General features: G+C 52.0%; 1 protein-coding gene and 1 pseudogene across 1 annotated transcript; one reads left to right on the top strand and one right to left on the bottom strand.

The window, feature by feature from the left end:
• Window positions 1-684: 684 nt before the first annotated feature.
• On the bottom strand, window positions 685-15,042 carry LOC118575914 (ankyrin repeat domain-containing protein 24-like). The gene is given in 18 exon segments (XM_036176273.1): window positions 685-977; window positions 980-1,015; window positions 1,018-1,128; window positions 1,131-1,187; window positions 1,190-1,517; window positions 1,519-2,199; window positions 2,297-2,406; window positions 2,657-2,745; window positions 2,816-2,946; window positions 3,037-3,145; window positions 9,536-10,090; window positions 10,240-10,291; window positions 12,206-12,263; window positions 13,000-13,064; window positions 13,572-13,660; window positions 13,739-13,863; window positions 13,964-14,050; window positions 15,004-15,042. Coding segments are annotated over 18 exon segments (3,015 nt in total).
• A 5,640-nt stretch (window positions 15,043-20,682) lies between these two features.
• Window positions 20,683-20,807, top strand: LOC118575915 (annotated as a pseudogene).
• The last annotated feature ends 1,597 nt before the right edge of the window (window positions 20,808-22,404 follow it).

The raw sequence follows: 22,404 nt of genomic DNA, 5'->3' as shown, positions 1-22,404 counted from the left end.
TTGGATAATTTGCACTGATATAGATTCTTACATATTTGATACAATGTAAACTATTCTTACATTCCTATTTAAGATAATTTGTATATTGATACAAATACAAAACTATATTTGGCCAGGTGGTGGTGGTGGTGGCGCATCCCTTCAATCCCAGCACTTGGGAAGCAGAGCCAGGTGGATCTCTGTGAGTTCAAGGCCAGCCTGGGCTACAGAGTGAGTTCCAGGAAAGGCACAAAGCTACACAGAGTAACCCTGTCTCGAAAAACAAAAACAAAAACAAAACTATATTTGTTGTATTGCACACTGGGGATTCTAGGCAGGGCTCAACCCAGACCACGCCCACAGCCCCTGACTGGGGGATTCCAGGCAGGGCTCCACCTTGCCTAAAAGGAGGTGGAGGCAGGGGGGGGTCATGAGTTCAAGGTCAGCCTGGACTACTTGATTTTCTGTTATAAAAACAAAACCCCAAAAAGCAGTAAGAAAGACCAGGGCTCGGGGATGGCTCAGCCGGTAAAGGCACTTGCAGCCTGACAGCCTTGGTTGGGTCCTCAGGACCCACATGGTGGAAGAAGAAGACTGGGTCCCACAGGCTGCCATCTGACTTTTCCACCACACTGTGTGTGCACACACCTAAGAACAAATTAAATCAAAATGGAAATATTGAGGGCTGGAGAAATGGCAAAGCGGTTAGAGCACCAACTGCTCTTGCACAAGACCAAGGCTCGGTTCCCAGCACCCATATTGCGACTCAGGTCCAAAGTTCCCACAGATCGGACCCCCTTCTGGCCTCGTGGGTACTGCACATGTGCAGAGACGCCCACACCCACAAGAAATACACCCTAAGGGCGTCCTGACACGGGCGGTCACCTCGAAGACCTTGGCTCTTGTGCTCTCATGCTTATTTGCCTGCTTGGCGAGCTGCACCTGCAGTCCGGTCACATGGTCGAGGAGCATTCCCAGGGCCTGTTCCTGCTCTTCCCTGGCACTGAGGCCCTGTGCATGCGCTCTAGCTCCTCCATGCAGTGTCAAGGGTGGAGCTGAGGTTGGCGGCTAGAGCCTCACATGCTGACAGCTCTGCTGTGGCCATGGCCCTCAGCTCCCACAGTGCCTCCAGCTCTTGGCTCTGCCCCATGCCGTCTCCTCTGCCTCCACCTCCAGATCCCGCTGGCACAGCGCCTCCTCCAGGCCGAGATCCGGGTCTCCACCTCGGCCTGCAGCGCCGCTGCCGCCCCTGGGTTCAGGGCCGCAGTGCAGGGGAACTCTGTGCCTGTGGCCTCCGCTTCCGTGGCCTTGAGTCCCATGGCCTCAGCTCCATTGGCCTCTGTCAAGGTGGCCTGCACTCCCATGGTGTCTGTGGCCAAGGCTTGTGCCCCCGTGGTCTCCAGGGTGGTGGCATGAGCTCCCCTAGCCTCAGCTCCATTGGCCTCTGTCACGGTGGCCTGAGCCCTGGTGGCTTCTACTCCTATGTCCTCTGTCACGGTGGCCTGCTCTCCTGTCACCTTCACTCCTATGACGTCTGTCTGCCACTGTGGCCTGCACTCCTGTGGTCTTCACTGCCACAGCCTCTGCTCCTGTGGCCTGAACTCCGGCATCCCACAATTCTGTGGCTTCCATGTTTATAACCCCTGTCCCTGTGAGCCCATCCTGCTCCACATGCTCTCCATTAGCCTTCAAACCTGGATTCTCCTCCACTCCTGTGACTTCTGCCGCCACCAGCTCACTTCCAGCATTCACCTCTAGGGCCTGAGCCATGGTGGTTCTAGTGTCCACGACCTCCACTGCCACTCCATCTCTCCCTGTGGCCTCTAAACCTGCAGCCTCAGGCTCTATGGGTGCCACTTCTGAGGCACTGGCTTCTGTGTTCCCTACTCCCATGGAGCCTCCAGCTTGGGGTCCAGTGCCATTGGCTGTGGTTTCTGGATATGTGGTGCCATTGAGCTCCAGGACACTGGGTCCATTCTGGGAGGTGGTGCCCTTGTCCATGCTCTCCTTGTGTGCTGTATCTTCTGCCCCGTGGCCCCTGGTCACCTCCCGCTGCTGCTGCTGCTGCTGCTGCTGCTGCAGAGCATGTATGGCCTCTTCATGCTGCCTCCGGAGCTGCTCAAGCTCTGCCCTCAGGGAGTCCTACAAGACCAGAGGGACTACCTCAAGCTGACTGTCTTCCGCTATCTGCACCTCATCCTTCTCAAACTCCTCAAGGATCTGGGGTTGGGAGGCAGGCAGGCTAAGAGGCAGCCTTACCATGTTCCCCACCCACACCCAGGTACCCAGAGCTGTGCACTGCCTCAGTTTCCCCCACCTGGACCTTCTCCAGCAGCTCCTGGTTCTGCCTGGTGAGTTGAGCCACATGCTCTTGAAGAGATGCCACTAGTTCCTTGGCCAACAAATTCTCGCATAGCCAAGGCTGGCCTCCAGGTCATATATAGCTGAAGATCACTTGAATTCCTGATCCTTGTGCCTCCACACAAAGTGCTGAGATGACAGGTGTGTGCCAGCCATGCAGAGGATGGACCCCATGATTTTCCTCCTGTCTAGAGAGTGTCCTACCCACTGAGCTACAGCCTCAATCTGGACAGTGAGGTCCTACAGATGGTCCTGTGATCCCTGCTCTGGACAGCTGAGCACCCTATGGTCCACCCAGGGGCAGGTCCGGAAGTACCTGCTCCATCTGTGCTCATGACATCTGAGCCTTGAGCCAGCATCACCTCCAGACAGCCGGCCACACCCCTCATGGCCGCAAAGTGGAACCTAGAGGTGTAGGATAGGAGTCATTCCCAGAAGAGAGCCCAAAGCCCCAGTCTCAGGGCTTGGCATTCACGCAGACTTGGCCTCATGGTCGTGTTTTGTGGGCACCAGCCCTTTGTGAGCAATAGGCGAGGCCACTCTGGCCACATTGTTATTCTCCATGGCCAAGAGCAGGCGCTGGTCACTCTTGCCCCAGTCTTGGCTCTGTGGGGACACACCCAACGTTGCATGGTACTGAGTGTGTCAATGTCCCCTCCCCACCAAGAAACAAGGGCAGTTGCTCCGGGCACTCACCCACCCACTCCTGAGCACTTGCCTGGTGCCTGCCTCTTGCTGCGGGTTTCGGGATAGGGCATGGGCCACAGGGCGGGCAGGAGCCGAGGTCGGTGGGGTTGAGCCGGAGCTGTGGGGTAGGTGGTCCTGGCTGGGGGCCTCGAGACAGTGTCTCTGAAACTTGCACCCCCCAGCATGTGTCTGCAGCCCCACTACCAGGCGCCTTCCAAATGTCAGTCCTCAAACCACCTTCCCCTCATTGTGCCTTAAGCCAAAGCCAGTGTTGTAAGACAGCGTCCCAAAGAGCAGCATCTCTCTATGTAGATCAGGCTAGCCTGGCCTGGAACTCACAGAGCTAGGCCTGCTGCCTCTGCCCCCAAACTGCTGGGATTAAAGGCAGGTCTCCAATGCCCCAGCTCTATTTTTGGTTTCTGAGGCAGGGTCGGGTGTCAAGTAGCCCAGGCTGGCTCTAAACTCCCTGTGAGTCAAGGATGACCTTGAATTCCTGATCTTCCTGCCTCCCTCTCCCCAAAGCTGGGATGACAGTTATGGACCATCACACCTGGTTTACATAGTGCTGGGGAGGGAAGGCAGGGCTTTGTGGGTGATAAACTTGACCCCACTGACCCACTGCCCCACTCCTCATCCAAAATTATTTTACTGTCTTAAGTTTTTGGGGACACTGTCTCACGTTGTGGTCGGGCAGCCTCAAATTAAAAATCCCCCTGCCTCAGCCTCTGAATGCCTTTCCCAAACCACCCTCCAGTGCCCCTTGACCCCATGATCCCCCCCCCCCTGCCCTTCACAACTGCTCTGCCAAGGTCCCATCATCCCCCGGAGCATTAAGGCCTGGCTGGCAGAGCTGCAGCTGCGAATGTTCCTAAACTCCCTGCCCAGGAGCATGGCTGTTCCCAAGTCACTGCCCACAGTGTCCTTGGACAGCTGCATCCTGCAAAGCCCCGCTGACACTGCTGTAACATGAATCTTAAAGAGTCTTATTAATAATACTCAAACCTGAGGCCAGTTATTGGGGTGAATGCTGGAAGATCAGAGAAGCAGAACAAGCCACAGCTATCTCACCTTGCTAGTTCCTCAGGTGATCTTGTTTCCTCAGGCTGGAAGCTTCTGAGTCCTCCTCCACATGAATCTCAGCTGAACTCTGTTGCTCCAAAGCTTAAACTAACTACATGCTTTTTCCTCTTTAGTTCCTGGTCCTCAAGCCTTACATACCTTTTTATTTCTGCCCACACTCCCTGGGTTTAAAGGCATGGGTCACCATGCTTAGCTGTTTCTAAAGTGGCCTTGAACTCAGAGATCTGGGTAGCTCTGTCTCCCAAGTGCTGGGATTAAAGGTGTGTACTACCACCGCCCAACTTCTGTTATGGCTTACTCTTCCCATTTTCTAGCCACCATATCTGGCTCTGTTCTAGTGGCTGTCTGTTCTCTGCCCCCAGATATGTTTATTTCGGGGAACACACAATATTTCAGGGAACACAATACCCACCACACACTGCGACTGCACAGAGGCCCTCAGCATGGTCCTCCATGTCTGGCCTGCGCCCTGCAGCGGCCCCACCCCTGCCTCTGCCCCTGCACAGCATCTCCCCTGGAAGGAGGGGAAGGCGCAGAGGGACACAAATGCGCACCACAAAGGAGGAGGCTGAACAGAGGCACAGCTGCTTCATGGCGAATGGGTGTGGAGAGGACAGGACCAGAATGGTGGCCCCTCCCACCTCTCCTCCAAGCTCAGCACCTCCCCCACCCCTCACCAGGCTTCAACCTGCCTGGCAGGCGGCCCATCATTCATTCACCCATCCTCTCCCAGTCGTCTACTCATTCATTCATACACTCAGGCCTATCTTTTCATTCATTCGTTCACACATCCATTCTCTGCGACACTCATTCACACATTTGTTAATCTTTTCATTCACCTTTCTATTCTCTTGTTCATTTCCTCACCCCCCATTCCCTGACCCATCTTTTCATGGGCACATCCGGTGGCTCACTCATCCTTCCCCACACTTACACATATTCTCACCCACTCACCCCTCTGGCCCACTCGTCCATCCTTCCATTCGTCATTTGCTTCCCTCCAGCGGCTCTCACTCACCTGCCCCGCCACTATCCACCTATGGGCCTGACCTAAACCTCACCTGCTGGGGCCTCTGCCCTCCTCACATGCACAATGGGTTTCAGGTAGACTTGCCAGACACAGCTCTGGAGGGCCATGCTGAGCAGGACGAACCACCCCACCTGGTGCACAGTGAGAACACAGTAAAACCTACACCTCACTCACCAAACACAAGAAGCAGAGCCTGTGCACACCATTAGATCCACTGAAAGAAAGAGTCCCAGCTGGCGTTCCTGTCTCCAGGTCTGTGGGCACCTGTGCGGCTTTGGCACGCAGGACCCACAGAGGCATCCCATATCCTGCCGCTCGGGGAGGAGGGGCAGATTAATGGGCACCACCAAGTCGCCACCCCGGGCAGAGGCTCTGCTGTTCAGCATTTATTGAGTGACTTACTGGATGCCTTGGAGACTCGGAGCCAAAGCAAGCCCTTTCCAGCTCTGCGGCTTCTGTGCATGTAGTTGGCACTACAGAAGGTGCCTTGGGACACAGCAGGCATGAACTTTGAGATGTGGAGTTCCCAGACAGGCAGAACATGGGTGACATGAGGCGTTCACCCAGCCACCTCGCACAATTACAAATGTGGTTTCCCTAACAAGCAAGTCCTGCCTCCGTGTCCCTCAACACTGGGCACTGGGCTGGTGTGTCATTCTCTGTGCGAATCCTGGCACATGCTCTCATACACTAGCGTGCTCACACACACACACATACACATGTGCCAACGTGTGTGTGTGTGTGTGTGTGTGTGTGAGTGTGTGTGTGTGATAGAAGGAGATAGACAGAGACTACTGAGTTGGGCAGGGTGGCACAAGCTTTTAATCCTTCAATCCCAGAATTAGGGAGGCAGAGGCAGGTGATCTCTGGTAGCTCAAGGCCAGCCTGGGCTACAAGGTCAGGACCAATAAACCTGGAGGGATTTTTCTCAAATGAAGACAGAAGGTTAGCGAGGGTGTCCAAGATAAGGTAATTTTCATTCTATACAAGGGAAACCCAGGCCCACAGCCTGCTGTGCCCTTGCTGGAGCTTGGCAGGACAGCATAGAGACACCTACTGGGATGCAGCCTGGCGCTTGGCCACCCCAGGAGGGAACCCAGAAGCCCAGTATGCCAGGGAGGCCTCCAAGGCAGCCATGGGTATTCTCTCTCTTCCCTCTGGGCTGCTATGACAAAAGTGGAGCCTCACTCTGGCTGCAGCCCAGAAACCGGATAAGGATGGGTGGGGGCCAGCCAGGCCTCCCATCTGCTGCCCAGGCTGGCCCATTGCCCCCGGCCCTCCCACCCTGATGCCCCTTCAGCGCCCCTCGGAAATACACCTAGGTCCCATCCCAAACTAGGTATCTCATCAGGGGTGGGCTGCAAGATTTCGAAATAATTCAGCTTTTAAAATATGTGAGTCTTTTTTCCAGATGAGGTTTCTCTGTGTGCCTTGGTTCTCCTGGAACTCATACTGTAGACCAGGCTGGCCTCAAACTCAGTGATCCTCCTGACTCTGCCTCCCAAGTGCTGAGATTCAAGGCATGCGCTATCTCAGCTGGCCCAATTCAGCTTTTCAAAAAGTATTTTCACCTTTAATTTAAAAATTGTGGGGTTGCCCAGGCATTGGTGTCGCATGCCTTTAATCCCAGCACTGGGGAGGCAGAGCCAGGCGGATCACAGTGAGTTCGAGGCCAGCCTGGACTACCAAATGAGTTCCAGGAAAAGGCGCAAAGCTACACAGGGAAACCCTGTCTCAAAAAACAATAATAATAATAATAATAATAATAATAATAATAATAATGAAGTAAAATTAAAAAAAATTACTGGGTTGGAGATTTAGCTCAGTGGTAGAGTGATTGTCTAGCAAGCACAGGGTCCTGGGTTCTATCCTCAGCTCCAAAAACAAGAAAACAAAACACAACACAACAAAACATACATTGATGTGGGTGCGTGTACAGGTACATGGAAGAAGAGGTCAGAGGACACCTTTGTGGGGTCATTTTCTACCTTCCACCAGTGGGTTCTGAGAATCAAACTTGGGAAAGGTGGCTCAGAGGTTAGTGCACCAGCTGCCCCTGAAGAGGACACAGTTGGGTTCCCAGCACCCACACAGGCATCACAACTGACTGTACTCCAGTTATGGGGACCCGAGTCCCCTGCTTCCAGGCTCTGTGAGTACTGCACTCATGTGGTACAGTCCTGGGTACCTGACACCTCCTTCTGGCCTCCACAGGCACTGCACACATGTGGTGCGCAGACATGGATGCAGACAACTCTCATTTACACAGAAAATGCTTGGTTGCAAGCACCATTCCCCACTGAACCATCTTGCCAGCCCATTACTTGGCTTTTCCAGTGAATGAGTTTCCAAAAGACTGTGGTTCCCAGGGATTTTGTGAAAAATGTATCTGAGGAACAAGGCAGAAAATATTAAGAGGCCAGTCCAGCCTCACAGTGTAGGAAAGTGATCTCTCTCTGTCTCTCTCTCTCTCTCTCTCTCTCTCTCACTGTCTCTCTCCCATCCCTCCCTCTCTCCTCTCTCTCTCTGAACATACCCTTCAGGTCCCCATTCCCCATTCAGGTCACACCCACAGATGCCCAGCCCCCACAGGAGGCAGGAGGCTTCTGAGCTGTGTGACTCAGAGCATCTTCTGCACCCTCTCTGAGCCTCCCTTCATCTCTCAAATGCAGACAATATAAGCTCATTCCCTGAAGAACCAGCGTGAGGGTGGGATTGGGGCTCACAGGGAAGAGCACTTGGGAATCCCCATGGAGTCGTTAAATTCAGAGGGATTAAAATAAAAACAGGGGAGGGAAGAGTTTGGAGGTATCTCACTGATGCCCTGCCAGCATGTGCAAAGGCCCTGCATCCATCCCTGGAGGAGGTCACAGTGACAACTATGACAGGGACTGGGGGTGGGAGAGCAAAGCCAGGCCTTCAGTAGACCCATGTTGGGGGTTAGCATTTGGTTAACAGGAAAAAAAAAGGTCCATGAAGCTGCTGGGAAAGTCACTGAGGGCATGGGGTGGGGGTGGGGGTGACTAAAGGCGGAGCCCTGGGTTCTAAGCTACAGTGGGGGCTCCAGGAGGTGCGACTGAGGGCTCCCGCCCTCCCCCCAGCCCTGCAGACTCACCTCTGTCTTCTTGAACCTTGCCTGGAGGTTCTTCATCATCCTGGATGGAAATCTTGTCCTGTCTCCAGGGAAGGAGTGGGTGGAGTGAGGGAGGGTGCTGGGGCGGTCACCACAGCACCCTGCACAGCACAGCCTCTGTGCTCACCTCACACTGCCAGCCCCCACCTGGGCAGACCTGCTACCCTCTCTCTGCTGTGTGTCCCACCCATGAAGGTTACTTGCCCTCTCTGAGAACCGTCGTCATGTGTAAACAGAGCCCATAGCTGTGAGTGCTCAGTGCAGTCACTAGAAGAGGCTGACAGACAGTAAACAGGCATCACCATGACACTGCTCTGCAATCTTGAATTTGTACAACCACTGATGCCAATAATCCCCCAACCGTCTCTGTGGAACTCCTGTTCATGAAACCCCATGTGCTGATCCGTGTCAGTCCCCCAGACAGAAGGAACTCCACCTCCCCATGGGGAACTTCCTGCATTCTCCTTGGCTGGGTCACTTCCTCAACCTCAATCCTGCCTTCTAAGTAAGGAGCCCTCACCAGGCTTCTCCCAGTAACACTCTCCTTACTTACTGGAATTAGAGGAGAGGAGACACTGGACAGGAAGTCCCTTGTAGGCAGGCCAGTCACACTTGTCACTGCTCTTGGTAAACAAGAGCAGTCGATTTGGCAGACCCATCCACTCATACACACACACACACACACACACACACACACACACACACACACACACACACACACACGCATCCATCCATCCATCCATCCATCCATCCACCCACCCATCCATCCACCCTTCCATCTACCCATCCATCCATCCATCCACACACACACACACATCCACCCACCCACCCATCCATCCATTCATTCACCCACCGATCCATTCATCCATCTATCCTTCCATCCATCCACACAACCATCCATCCATCCATCCATCCATCCATCCAACCACCCATTCAACCACCCATCCATCCATCCATCCATCTCTCCATCCATCCAACCACCCATTCAACCACCCATCCATCCATCCATCCATCCATCCATCCATCCATCCATCCACCCACCCACCCATCCATCCATTCATCCATCCATCCACCCATCCATCCATCCATCTATCCTTCCATCCATCCATCCATCCATCCATCCATCCATCCATCCATCCATCCATCCACCCATCCATCCATCCATCCATCCATCCATCCATCCATCCATCCACCCAACTACTCCCATGGTGTCTGTGGACAAGTCTTGTTCCCCCGTGGCCTCCTGGGTAGTGGCATGAGCTCACATAGCCTCAGCTCCATTGGCCTCTGCCTTGGTGGCCTGCTCTCCTGTCACCTTCACTCCTATGACCTCTGCCACTGTGGCCTGCACTCCCATGGTCTTCACTTCCACAGCCTCTGTGCCTGTGGCCTGAACTCCGGTATCCCGCAATTCTGTGGCCTTCACTACCGTGGCCTCCATGTTTATAATCCCTGTCCATGTGAGCCCATCCTGCACCACATGCTCTCCCTTAGCCTTCATTCTGGGATTCTCCTCCACTCCTGTGACTTCCGCCGCCACCAGCTCACTTTCAGCATTCACCTCTAGGGTCTGAGCCATGGTGGTTCTAGTGCCCACGACCTCTGCTGCCACTCCATCTCTCCCTGTGGCCTCTGAACCATGGGTGCCACTTCTGAGCCACTGGCTTCTGTGTTCCTGACGCCCATGGAGCCTCAGGCTTGGGGTCCGGTGCCATTGGCTGTGGTTTCTGGAGCCATCGAGCTCCGGGACACTGGGTCCATTCTGGGAGGTGGTTTGACACATCTGAGCTGCTGTCATGAGGGGCGTGGCCTCCGACTGGAAGGGAGGATGAGAAGGCATGAGTGAAGGCTGCCCTGGAGTCTCACCCCACCACGCTTCGCAGGTGATGCCTGGGGAGCTGCCCTTGCTGGTCACCTACCACAAGTATAGTATTGTATCCCACCACAAGACCCCAGTAGGTCACCCGACCCCAGGGGGTTCCAATGTGCCTTGAAAGAGCAGAGCAGACAACCACCAGCCACTGGGGAAGACAGAAGAGAGAGTTGGTGGGAGAAGTGGCTGCCTGCTACTACACCTTAGTATTGGGGGCTCAGCCTGTATCTTGGGCTGGGCTGGAACTCACTCTGCAGTGTGGCGCCTGGCACCGGTCACGCCAGCAGCTCAGAGGCCTAGGCTGGAGGGTGGCTGCACCTTAAGGCCCAGCCTGGGCTAGAGAATGAGACCATGCCTCAACTAAAACCTCAGGGCCGGAGCGATGGTTCAGTGGTGAGGGTGCTGGCTGCTGTTGCACAGGACCTGGATTTGGTTCCCATCACCCACAAGGAAGCTCCTACTCACCTGTAACTCCAGTTCCAGAGGACCCGATGCCTCCTCCTGGCCTAGCACAGGCATACATGCAAGCAAAATACTCATAAACATAAAAAAAAAAATTATTTTTGGCCGGACCATGGTGGGACACACCTGTAATCCCAGCACTCTGGAGGCAGAGGCAGGCAGATATCTGTGAGTTTGAGGCCAGCCAGGTCTCCAAAGCGAGTTCCAGGAAAGGTGTAAAAGTACACAGAGAAAACCTGTCTTGGAAAACTAAAAAATGAATAAATAAATAAATTTTTAATACTTTTTTAATTAAAATTGCCAGGTGGTAATGGCACATGCCTCTAATCCCAGCACTCGGGAGGCAGAGCCAGGTGGATTCCTGTGAGTTTGAGGCCAGCCTGGTCCACAGAGCGAGATTCAGGATAGGCACCAAAACTACACAGAGAAACCCCCATCTTGAAAAACCAAATGAATAAATAAATAGTTTAAAATCAAACAAAAACAGCCTTTAAAAAAGTGGGCCAGAAAGATGGCTCAGTTGGAAAAGGTTTTTGCTGCCAAGTCTGCTGCCAGGACACACCTCCCTCGAGAGAGAACCCACTCCCAAAAGTCATTCTCTGATTCCCACACAAGCACTGTGACACAGATGTCCCTACCCCCACAATAAACAAGCAAGTGAAATTTATTTTTTAAGACCTCCCTAGCATACCTGTTGGCATGGACACCACCTGATGGTGCCACTCTGACTCGGGACTTAGTGACTAACACCCCCAGAGCAAACCTAAGTGCTATCCCCTGGAGCAGGAGGTTCTGCTTGGAGGGGTCCTGCAGGCCTGGACCCTGCTCTCCTGGGTTCCAGTAATCAGTTCTTGGCTGCTCTGAGGATGGAGTCTGGATTGGACAAGCTGCCTGCACCCAAGGCACCCAGGAGATTCTGGAAGGAATTAGGGTTCTGGGCACCCTACTTTGTCTGCCCACAGGCTAGGCTTTGGGGTACAAGAAACAGGGTTTCCTCCACTGGTACATGTGCCAAACTTCTTTGTGCAACGTGGCAAATGGGCCTGGTTAAGATGGTGAATGCAGTTCAAGCTGAGCCCAGGGCTACACACAGAATAAGAGAAGTAACTGGACACAGTGGCCCACATCTGTCCTCCAGCAACTCAGAGGCTGAGGCAGAGGACCCTGGACTTCAAGGCTAGCCTAGGCTACAAAGAGAGACTCTGTATCAAAATAAGTAAGGAGAGGGCAAGGAAGATGGTTCAGTCCATAAGAGACTGAGTTCTATCCTCAAAACCCACATAAAAGTCTGGTGTGTGGGTGCACACCTGAAGCAAAAGGATCCAAGGTTTACTTGTCCCTCAACCTAGCTTAAATAGTGGAGGCCAGGTTCGGAGACACTGTCTCAGAGAATGTGGGGAACACGTGACTGTGACACTTACATTGTCTTTTGACTCCCACATGCCATACACATGAACACACATTCATAAAAAGTAAGAAAAGGTCTGCAGCTGCAGGTCAGAGGTGGAGCCCCGCCTAGAATCCCCAGTGAGGGGCTGGGGGGTGTGGTCCACTGGCAGAGAGTCTTCCTTGAATATGAGAGGCCCTTGGCTGCACCCACCTGCATGGTGAAGGGCTGTCCACCCACTGCTGTCCTCAATGTCCACCACCCAGGAAGCCTGGGAAGGAGTGACAGGTAATGTCTTCTCTATTTCCTGAGTGACTGATTTCCCCAACCTTCTGTGCCCTCTGGGGCTCTGCTTTTTCTTGGGCTCTGTTCTTTAAGTTTCTATTGCCTTTGTTTCTGTGTGTCTGCTCACTCTGTTCTTTACATTTCTATTGACTTTGTTTCTGTGTGTATGCTCGCTGACACTCGGCCTAGCATGCTGCCCAGAGTGGAAGACAGCCTGTGGGAGTCTGGTCTTTCCATCCATGTGGTTCCCAGAGAACAAAATCAGGTCATCAAGCTTGCAGCAAGTGCTTTCGCCTGCTGAGACATCTCTCTGCCCCACATACTCATTATTTTTAAGATCTATTTTTAATTTTGTGTGGGATCCATGTGAGTCTGTGTGACTGTCTGTGTGCACATGAGTGCCTGAGAACACCAGAAGGGGGTGTAGGGTCCCTGGGAGCTGGAGTCACAGAGGTCTGTGAGCACCCATGAGGGTGCTGGGAAGAAAATCCTAGTCCTCTATGAGAGCAGCCAGTGTTCTAACCACTGAAGAACCTCTCCAGCCCCTCTGGGACTTTTTCTACCCTTCCCCATCTTCCTTCCCTGAGAACCCATCTTCCAGCCCCCCAGCTGATCCTACTTTGAGGTCAGTAAACAGAAGGGACAGGGCTGGGGGACCAGGAGCAGCTGGGATTTGGGGAAGTAGCTGTAGTTCCGTGTGGACAGAGAAGGGGCATCAGGACCTCCAAGAGTTGCTTCAGGCACTCAGGATGCCCATATTTGGCTGCCAGGTGAAGGGCATTGTAACCTGAAGGGAGAAGAGATGGGAAGTGTCCTCCAGGTGCCCCCCCAAACTTGAACTTCCAAACTCAGCTACTTCCTAAAACCAGCTGCTCTCATAGACCTTTATGTGGCTGTCTGTTGTCTTTCCACACAGGGTCTCATTACGTAGCCCAGGCTGGCCTAGAACTCATAAAAACCACCTGTCTCTGCCACCCAGATGCTGGGATTAAAGGGTTATTTAAATTTTTATTTTTGACAAATTCTCACATAGCCCAGCCTCACCTCCAATTCATATATAGCGAAGGATCACTTGAATTCCTGATCCTTGTGCCTCCACACAAAGTGCTGAGATGACAGGTGTGTGCCAGAGGTGCAGAGGATGGACCCCATGATTTTCCTCGTGTCAGGCGATTGTCCTACCCACTAAGCTACAGCCTCAATCTGGACAGTGAGGTCCTACAGATGGTCCTGTGATCCCTGCTCTGGACAGCTGAGCACCCTATGGTCCACCCAGGCGCAGGTCCGGAAGTACCTGCTCCATCTGTGCTCATGATGTCTGAACCTTGATCCAGCATCACCTCCAGACAGCCTGCCGCACCCCTCATTCCCGCTAAGTGAAACCTGGAGGTGTAGGATAGGAGTCATTCCCAGAAGAGTGCCCAAAGCCCCCAGTCTCAGGGCTTGGGCACTCAGTCAGACTTGGCTTTGGGGTCGAGTTTTGTGGGCGCTAGCCCTTTGTGAGTGATCAGGGAGGCCACTCTGGCCACATCGTTGTTCTCCAGGGCCTCGAGCAGGCACTGGTCACTCTTTTCCCAGCCTTGTCCCTGCGGTGGTACACCCAACATTGCGTGGGACTGTCCCCTCCCCACCAAGAAACAAGGGCAGTTGCTCCAGGCTCTCACCCATCCACTCCTGAGCACTTGCCTGGCGCCTGCCTCTTGTTGTGGGTTTCAGGATAGGGCATGGGCCACAGGGAAGGCAGGAGCCCAGGTCAGTGGGGTTGAGCCTGAGCTGTGGGGTGGGTGGTCCTGGCTGGGGGCCTCGAGACAGCATATCTGAGACTTGCACTCCCCCCAGCATGTGTCTGCAGGCCCACTACCAGGCACCTTACAAATGTCAGTCCTCAAACCACCTCCCCTCATTGTGCCTTAAGCCAAAGCCAGTGTTGTAAGACAGCGTCCCAAAGGGCAGCATCTCTCTGTGTAGATCAGGCTAGCCTGGCCTGGAACTCACAGAGCTAGGCCTGCTGCCTCTGCCCCCAAACTGCTGGGATTAAAGGCAGGTCTCCAATGCCCCAGCTCTGTTTTTGGTTTCTGAGGCAGGGTCGGGTGGCTTTAACCTCCCTGTGTGTCAAGGATGACCTTGAATTCCTGATCTTCCTGCCTCCCTCTCCCCAAAGCTGGGATGACAGTTATGGGCCATCACACCTGGTTTACATAGTGCTGGGGAGGGAACTCAGGGCTTTGTGGGTGATAAGCTTGACCCCACTGACCCACCGCACCACCCCTAGTCCACAGTTATTTTACTGTCTTAAGTATTTTGGGACAGGGTCTCACGATGTGGTTGGGCCAGCCTCAAATTAAAGATCCCCCTGCCTCAGCCTCTGAATGCCTTTCCCAAACCACCCTCCAGTGCCCCTTGACCCCATGATCCCCCCGCCCCGCCCTTCACAACTGCTCTGCCAAGGTCCCTTCATCCCCTGGGGCATTAAGGCCTGTCCTGCGGAGCTGCAGCTGCAAATGTTCCTAAACTTCCTGCCCAGGAGCATGGCTTTTCCCAAGTCAATGCCCACAGTGTCGTCGGACAGCTGCATCCTACAACGCCCAGCTGACACTGCACCTGCACAGAGGCCCTCAGCATGGTCCTCCAAGTCTGCCCTGCCCCCTGCAGTGGCCCCACCCCCGCCCCCACCGAGCATCTTCCACGGAATGAGAGGAAGGCACAGAGGGACCACAAATGCCCACCGCGAAGGAGGAGGCGGCACAGAGGCACAGCTGCTTCATGGCAAATGGGTGTGGACTGGACAGTACCAGACCACGCCCACGTTCCCTAGACTGGTGGCCCCTCACACCTCTCCCCCAAGCTCAGCACCTCCCCCACCTCTCACCAGGCTTCTCCCTGCCTGGTAGGTGGCCCATTATTCATTCACCCATCCTCTCTCAGTTGTCTACTCATTCATTCATATGCTCAGGCCTATCTTTCAATTCATTCGTTCACACGTTCATTCTCTGAGACACTCATTCACACATTTGTTAATCTTTTCATTCACCTATTCATTCTCTCATTCATTTCCTCACCCCCATTCCCTGACCCATCTTTTCATGGGCACATCTGGTGGCTCACTCATCCTTCCCCACACTTACACATATTCTCACCCACTCACCGCTCTGGCCCACTTGTCCATCCTTCCATCTGTCATTTGCTTCCCTCCAGCAGATCTCACTCACCTGCCCCACCACTATCCACCTATGGGCCTGACCTGTACCTCACCTGCTGGGGCCTCTGCCCTCCTCACATGCCCAATGGGTTTAAGGTAGACTTCCAGATACAGCTCTGGAGGGCCATGCTGAGCAGGACGAACCACCCTGCGTGGTGTACAGTGAGAACACAGTAAAAGCTGCGCCTCACTCACCCAACACATGAAGCAGAGCCTGTGCACACCATTAGATCAACTGAAAGAAAGGAGCACCACCACGTCGCCACCCCAAGCAGAGGCTCTGCTGTTCAGCATTTATTGAGTGAGTTGCTGGATGCTTTGGAGACTCGGAGCCAAAGCAAGCCCTTTCTGGCTCTGCGGCTTCTGTGCATGTAGTTGGCACTACAGAAGGTGCCTTGGGACAGAGCAGGCAGGAAGTGTGAGATGTGGAGTTGCCAGACAGCCAGAACTTGGGTGACATGGGGGTGTTCACCCAGCCACTTCTAACAGTTACAAATGTGGTTTCCATAACAAGCAAGTCCTGCCTCCCTGTCCCTCAAAACCTGGCACTGGGTGGTGTGTCATTCTCTATGGGAGTCCTGACACATGCTGGTATACTCTAGCATGCTCATACACACACACATACATACACATGTGCAAACATGTGTGTGTGTGTGTGTGTGTGTGTGTGTGTGTGAGAAAGAGAGACAGAGATAGAGACAGAGAGAGGGAGAGAGAGTGACAGAGACAGAGACAGAGACTACTGAGTTGGGCAGGGTGGCACAAGCCTTTAATCCTTTAATCCCAGAATTTGGGAGGAAGAGGCAGGTGATCTATGGTAGTTCAAGGCCAGCCTGGCCTATAAGGTCAGGACCAATAAATCTGGAGGGATTTTTCTCAAATTAAGACAGGTTAGCAAGGGGGTTCCACATGAGGTAATTCTCATTCTATACAAGGGAAACCCAGGCCCACAGCCTGCTGTGCCCTTGCTGAGCTTGGCAGGACAGCATAGAGACACCTGCTGGGATGCAGCCTGGCGCTTGGCCACCCCAGGAGGGAACCCAGAAGCCCAGTATGCCAGGGAGGCCTCCAAGGCAGCCATGGGTATTCTCTCTCTTCCCTCCGTGCTGCTATGACAAAAGCGGAGCCTCACTCTGGCTGCAGCCCAGAAACCGGATAAGGATGGGTGGGGGCCAGCCAGGCCTCCCATCTGCTGCCCAGGCTGGCCCAGCGCCCCCGGCCCTCCCACCCTGATGCCCCTTCAGCGCCCCTCGGAAACACACCTAGGTCCCATCCCAAACTAGGTATCTCATCAGGGGTGGGCTGCAAGATTTCTAAATAATTCAGCTTTTAAAATATGTGGCTCTTTTTTCCAGATGAGGTTTCTCTGTGTGCCTTGGTTCTCCTGGAACTCATACTGTAGACCAGGCTGGCCTCAAACTCAGTGATCCTCCTGACTCTGCCTCCCAAGTGCTGAGATTCAAGGCATGCGCTATCTCAGCTGGCCCAATTCAGCTTTTAAAAAAGTATTTTCTCCTTTAATTTAAAAATTGTGGTGTTGGCCGGGTGTTGGTGTCGCATGCCTTTAATCCCAGTACTAGGGAGGCAGAGCCAGGCGGATCTCTGTGAGTTCGAGGCCAGCCTGGGCTACCAAATGAGTTCCAGGAAAAGGCACAAAACTACACAGGGAAATCCTGTCTCAAAGAACCAAAATAATAATGATAATAATAATAATAATAATAATAATAATAAAAAATAAATAAAATAAAATAAAAATTACTGGGTGGGGGATTTAGCTCAGTGGTAGAGTGCTTGCCTAGCAAACACAAGGCCCTGGGTTCCATCCTCAGCTCCAAAAACAAAAAACAAAACAAAAAATACATTGATGTGGGTGCTTGTACAGGTACATGGAAGAAGAGGTCAGAAGACACCTTTGTGGGCTCATTTTCTACCTTCCACCAGTGGGTTCTGAGAATCAAACTCGGTCAGGAAAGGTGGCTCAGAGGTTAGTGCACCAGCTGCCCCTGAAGAGGACACAGTTGGGTTCCCAGCACCCACACATGGATCACAACTGCCTGTGACTCCAGTTCTGGGGACCCGAGTGCCCCGCTTCCAGGCTCCGTGTGTACTGCACTCATGTGCTACAGTCCCTGGGTACCTGACACCTCCTTCTGGCCTCCACAGGCACTGCACACATGTGGTGCTCAGACATGGATGCAGACAACTCTCCTTTACACAGAAAATGCTTGGTTGCAAGCACCATTCCCCACTGAGCCATCTTGCCAGCCCATTACTTGGCTTTTGCAGTGAGTGGGTTTCCAAAAGACTGTGGTTCCCAGGGATTTTGTGGAAAATGTATCTGAGGAAATGAGTTACAATGTAGAAAATATTAAGAGGCCAGTCCAGCCTTACAGTGTAGGAAAGTGATCTCTCTCTCTCTCTCCCTCTCTCTCCCCAATCCCTTCCTCTCTCCTCTCTATCTGAACAAACCCTTCAGGTGCCCATTCCCCAATCAGGTCACACCCACAGATGCCCAGCCCCCACAGGAGGCAGGAAGCTTCTGAGCTCTGTGACTCAGAGCACATTCTGCACCCTCTCTGAGCTTCCCTTCATCTCTCAAATTCAGACAATATAAGCTCATTCCTTGAAGAACCAGCGTGAGGGTGGGATTGGGGCTCACAGGGAAGAGCACTTGGAAACCCCCATGGAATCGCAAAATTCAGAGGGATTAAAATAAAAACAGGAGTAGGAACAGTTTGGAGGTATCTCACTGACGCCCTGCCAGCATGTGCAAAGGCCCTGCTTCCATCCCTGGAGGAGGTCATGGTGACCACTGTGACCTGGACTGGGGGTGGGAGAGCAAAGCCAGGCCCTCAGAGGTAGTCAGTAGCCCTTAACAGAAAAAAAAAACTGGTCTGTAAAGCTGCTGGGAAAGTCACTGGGGGCAGGGGGGGGGGGGGGGGGGTGACTAAAGGCGGAGCCCTGGGTTCTAAGCTACAGTGGGGGCTCCAGGAGGTGGGACTGAGGGCTCACGCCCCCAGCCCTGCAGACACACCTCTGTCTTCTTGAACCTTGCCTGGAGGGTCTTCATCATCCTGGATGGAAATCTTGTCCTGTCTCCAGGGAAGGAGTGGGTGGAGTGAGGGAGGGTGCTGGGGCGGTCACCACAGCACCCTGCACAGTACAGCCTCTATGCTCACCTCACACTGCCAGCCCCCACCAGGGCAGATCTGCTACCCTCTCTGCTGTGTGTCTCCCCATGCAGGTTACTTGCCCTCTCTGAGAACCGTCCTCAACTGTAAACAGAGGAGATATCCTCCCTTGGGTCCATAGCTGTGAGTGCTCAGTGCAGTCACTAGAAGAGGCTCACAGACAGTAAACAGACATCACCATGACACTGCTCTGCAATCTTGAATTTGTACAACCACTGATGCCAATAATCCCCCCCCACCTTCTCTGTGGAACTCCTGTTCATGAAACCCCATGGCTGATCCATGTCTGTCCCCCAGACAGAAGGAACTCCACCTCCCCATGGGGAACTTCCTGCATTCTCCTTGGCTGGGTCACTTCCTCGTCCTCAACCCTGCCTTCTAAGCAAGGAACCCTCACCAGGCTTTGCCCAGTAACACTCTCCTTACTTACTGGAGTTAGAGGGGAGGAGACACTGGACAGGCAGTCCCTTGTAGGCAGGCCAGTCACACTTGTCACTGCTCTTGGTAAACAAGAGCAGTCAATTTGGCAGACCCATCCACCCATACACACACACACACACACACACACACACACACACACACACACACACGCATCCACCCATCCATACACCCATCTACCCATCCATCCATCCTCCCATTCATCCATCCATCAATCCACCAAACCACCCATGCATCCACCCACCCAACCATCTATCCACCCACCTATCTACCTATCTACCCATCCATCAATCCATCCATCCATCCACCCACCCATTCATCCACCCACCCATCTATCCATTCACCCACCCATCCAACCACCAACCCATTCATCCATCTGCTACACCCATGGTGGTGTCACCTGTGTGACAAATGCCATTGATCTGGTGGTGGTCATCCTTTGTAAGCAGGCACAGCTGACCATACGAAGGTGACAACTGTGTGTCTTAAGATAGTGCTGAGCAACAACAATTAAATAAGAGGATGCTTCAGAGAAACTGTGTATAAGGTAATGTAGTAAATTAATATATCCTAGGCACAATCTGTTAAACTAAACCTTAGAGAAGACACAAGACAGTCTTTATATAATACATGGCATCAGTACTATAGCCATGCTTTTGGATTTTAATACAAGTTTATAGTTGATACCAAGAAACAGCAAATAGATAAGAAAACATCATGGAATTGGTGTTTGATGCATCCTGTACAACACAACTAAGAAATCCCTCTTAAAAGTATGATGACCCAAGCCAGGCAGTGGTAGCACATGCCTTTAATCCAAGCACTTGGGACGCACAACCAGGCAGATGTCTGTGACTTCAAGGCCACCCTTGTCTACAGAGTGAATTCCAGAAAAGGCGCAAAGCTACACAGAGAAACCCAATCTTGAAAACAAACAAACAAACAAACAAGCAAACAAAAAACAGTATGATGACCCAGCTTAGTATAGAGAGATCTTTACACAGATTACAGATAGTCTCTTCATCCTTTCTGTGGATAAACAACCCATTCACTGTTTCTACTGCAGACATATAACCATACATAAAATGTGAATAAACATTTACAACCTCGCATCCAAAGCTCTAACCGCACTGGTTAGCATACTATTTATCTTTGGAATATTTTAGAGGAACCAATCCCTTAGCCAAATTCTATTTTGTGTGAGTTACTATTTGCTAAGCATTGGCATATCCTTTATATCATCAATTATACTCTTCAACATTGCAACTTAGTAGTGGAGTGCTACCCAGTACATGAGATGCCATTTACAACCTCCACAAATTAACTCCAAATGGATCTTACACCTAAAAGTCAAAAGAAAAATGTAGAACTTCAACAATATACTTGAGGGCTGGAGGGATGGCTCAGAGGTAGAGAGAACTGGCTGATCTTCCAGAGGACCTGAACTCAATTCCTGGCAACTACATGGTTGCTCACAGCCATCTATAATGAGATCTGACAACCTCTGCTGGCATGCAGACATGCATGCAGGCAAATACTGTATTTATAATAAATACATTTTTAATGAAGAGGCATTGAGCTTTGCGCATTGGCAGTATGGTAGCCAATGAGGATTATCCGAGGCACAATTATTGCTAGTTGAAAATTTTTCCTAAATGAGACGCATTGACTAAAAAAATAAAAGATGGAAAGAAGATACTTAAAACTAGGCCTCCCTGAGTTTGGCAACCTGCATAAGCTTTGAGAGGTTTCTCTAAGGACTTGATGTAGAGAGCAAATACACAGCTCCATCTCTAATACTAGGAATATGCTTGGAAGAACTGGTGATAATCTGGGCCAGGGCCTTTTGAAAGGGTTTCTTTAGGTGCCCAGAACCGAACAGTTTCCACACAAGGGTATGTGGTTATCAGTCCCAACACTACTGTGGATTTTGTGGATAATGTTCATCAGTTACCCCATGTTCCTCTTGTGCAAAATTGTCTGGTTAGATTCCTTCTGAATTTGTACACTTCCTTTTAAAATTGAATCCACTGATTTACACTACAAGAGACTTGCTATTGGATTTGGCACAAATCTCCAGGCAATCTGGGATAGGTCTGTCCTTAGATTGGAAGCCAGGGATGGGAAGCACTGTGCTTTGTCCTTTCTGCTCACCTGGTCCTGTCACTCAAACCTCCGCAGCCAATCAGAGCCTCCAACGGACCTGACAGTCAGATGGGTGGGTTCTTCCAGGAGCCAGGTTCCTGGCTCAGCTCTTCTTCAGAGGAAGTCAGGAAGTTGTCCTGTGTACTGTGCCTCCATTGTGAAGAGAGCAGGTCAGCTCAGCATACCATGTTGATTGAGGGGTTGCTCTCCAAATATGAGTGAGGGGCTGCTGTCCCCAGGCAGGGAAGAGTGGGTGGTCTTTGTAGTGAGGTGCTGTTTTCTACAGACTGGGTGGAGCTGCTCACTGAGGCTCTGGAGCTGGTTTGGTGCGTCCTTCCTGGGTTGGGTGAGAGCCAGCTTCAAGACACAGAGTTCATTCAGGCAGTGGGTGGTGGCGCACGCCTTTAATCACAGCACTTGGGAGGCAGAGCCAGGCGGATATCTGTGAGTTGGAGGCCAGCCTGGTCTACAGTGGGTGTTCCAGGACAGGCATCAAAACTATGCAGAGAAACCCTAACTTGAAAAAAAAAAAAAAAAAAAAAGATACACAGAGTTCATCCATCATTTTCCTGCCTGGTACAGCCTGGTCCTATGTGACCCTTGCAAGTCCCTGGGCTGGACTGGCTTCCTTGGAATAACTTAAATCCCAGGGCTGTATCTTCACAGAGCATTGAGAGCAGATCTGTGCTTAGAACTTCCTTTCCTATTAACATCACTGTGAAATTCTGGTGCCTGTATTGCTTATGTTGTAGTATGTGGAGAATCATCACCAGATTTGCCAAACATGGAGAATACTGGTCTCTCTACTACCTTCCAGAAGTTATGAACCTTTAGTATTTAACTGTGAGGCTTAGGATTCACCTGGAGTTAATGTTGTGGAGCTTGTGAATGGTATCTCCTGTGTAGAGTAGCCTTCTACTGCTAAACTGTGATGTAGAAGAGTAGAATTGAGGCTAGTAGAACTGATGGTATAAGGATTTAACAGTTCTTAGGAGACATTAAGTCACACAAAATAGAAGGTAGGTAAGGGAGGACTGCATCCCAAATACCCTAAAGTTAAGGAGTATGCTAACCATGCCTGTTAGAAATTAGTATGATTAGATGTAAATGTTTGTTCACTGGGATTAATCATCTGTTAAGAGACAACCTGTTTC

Source organism: Onychomys torridus, unplaced genomic scaffold, assembly GCF_903995425.1.
Source record: "Onychomys torridus unplaced genomic scaffold, mOncTor1.1, whole genome shotgun sequence".
NCBI classification, from domain to species: Eukaryota; Metazoa; Chordata; class Mammalia; order Rodentia; family Cricetidae; genus Onychomys; species Onychomys torridus.
Note: the sequence above shows the minus strand (reverse complement) of the source record. Positions and strands in the feature narration are given on the sequence as shown.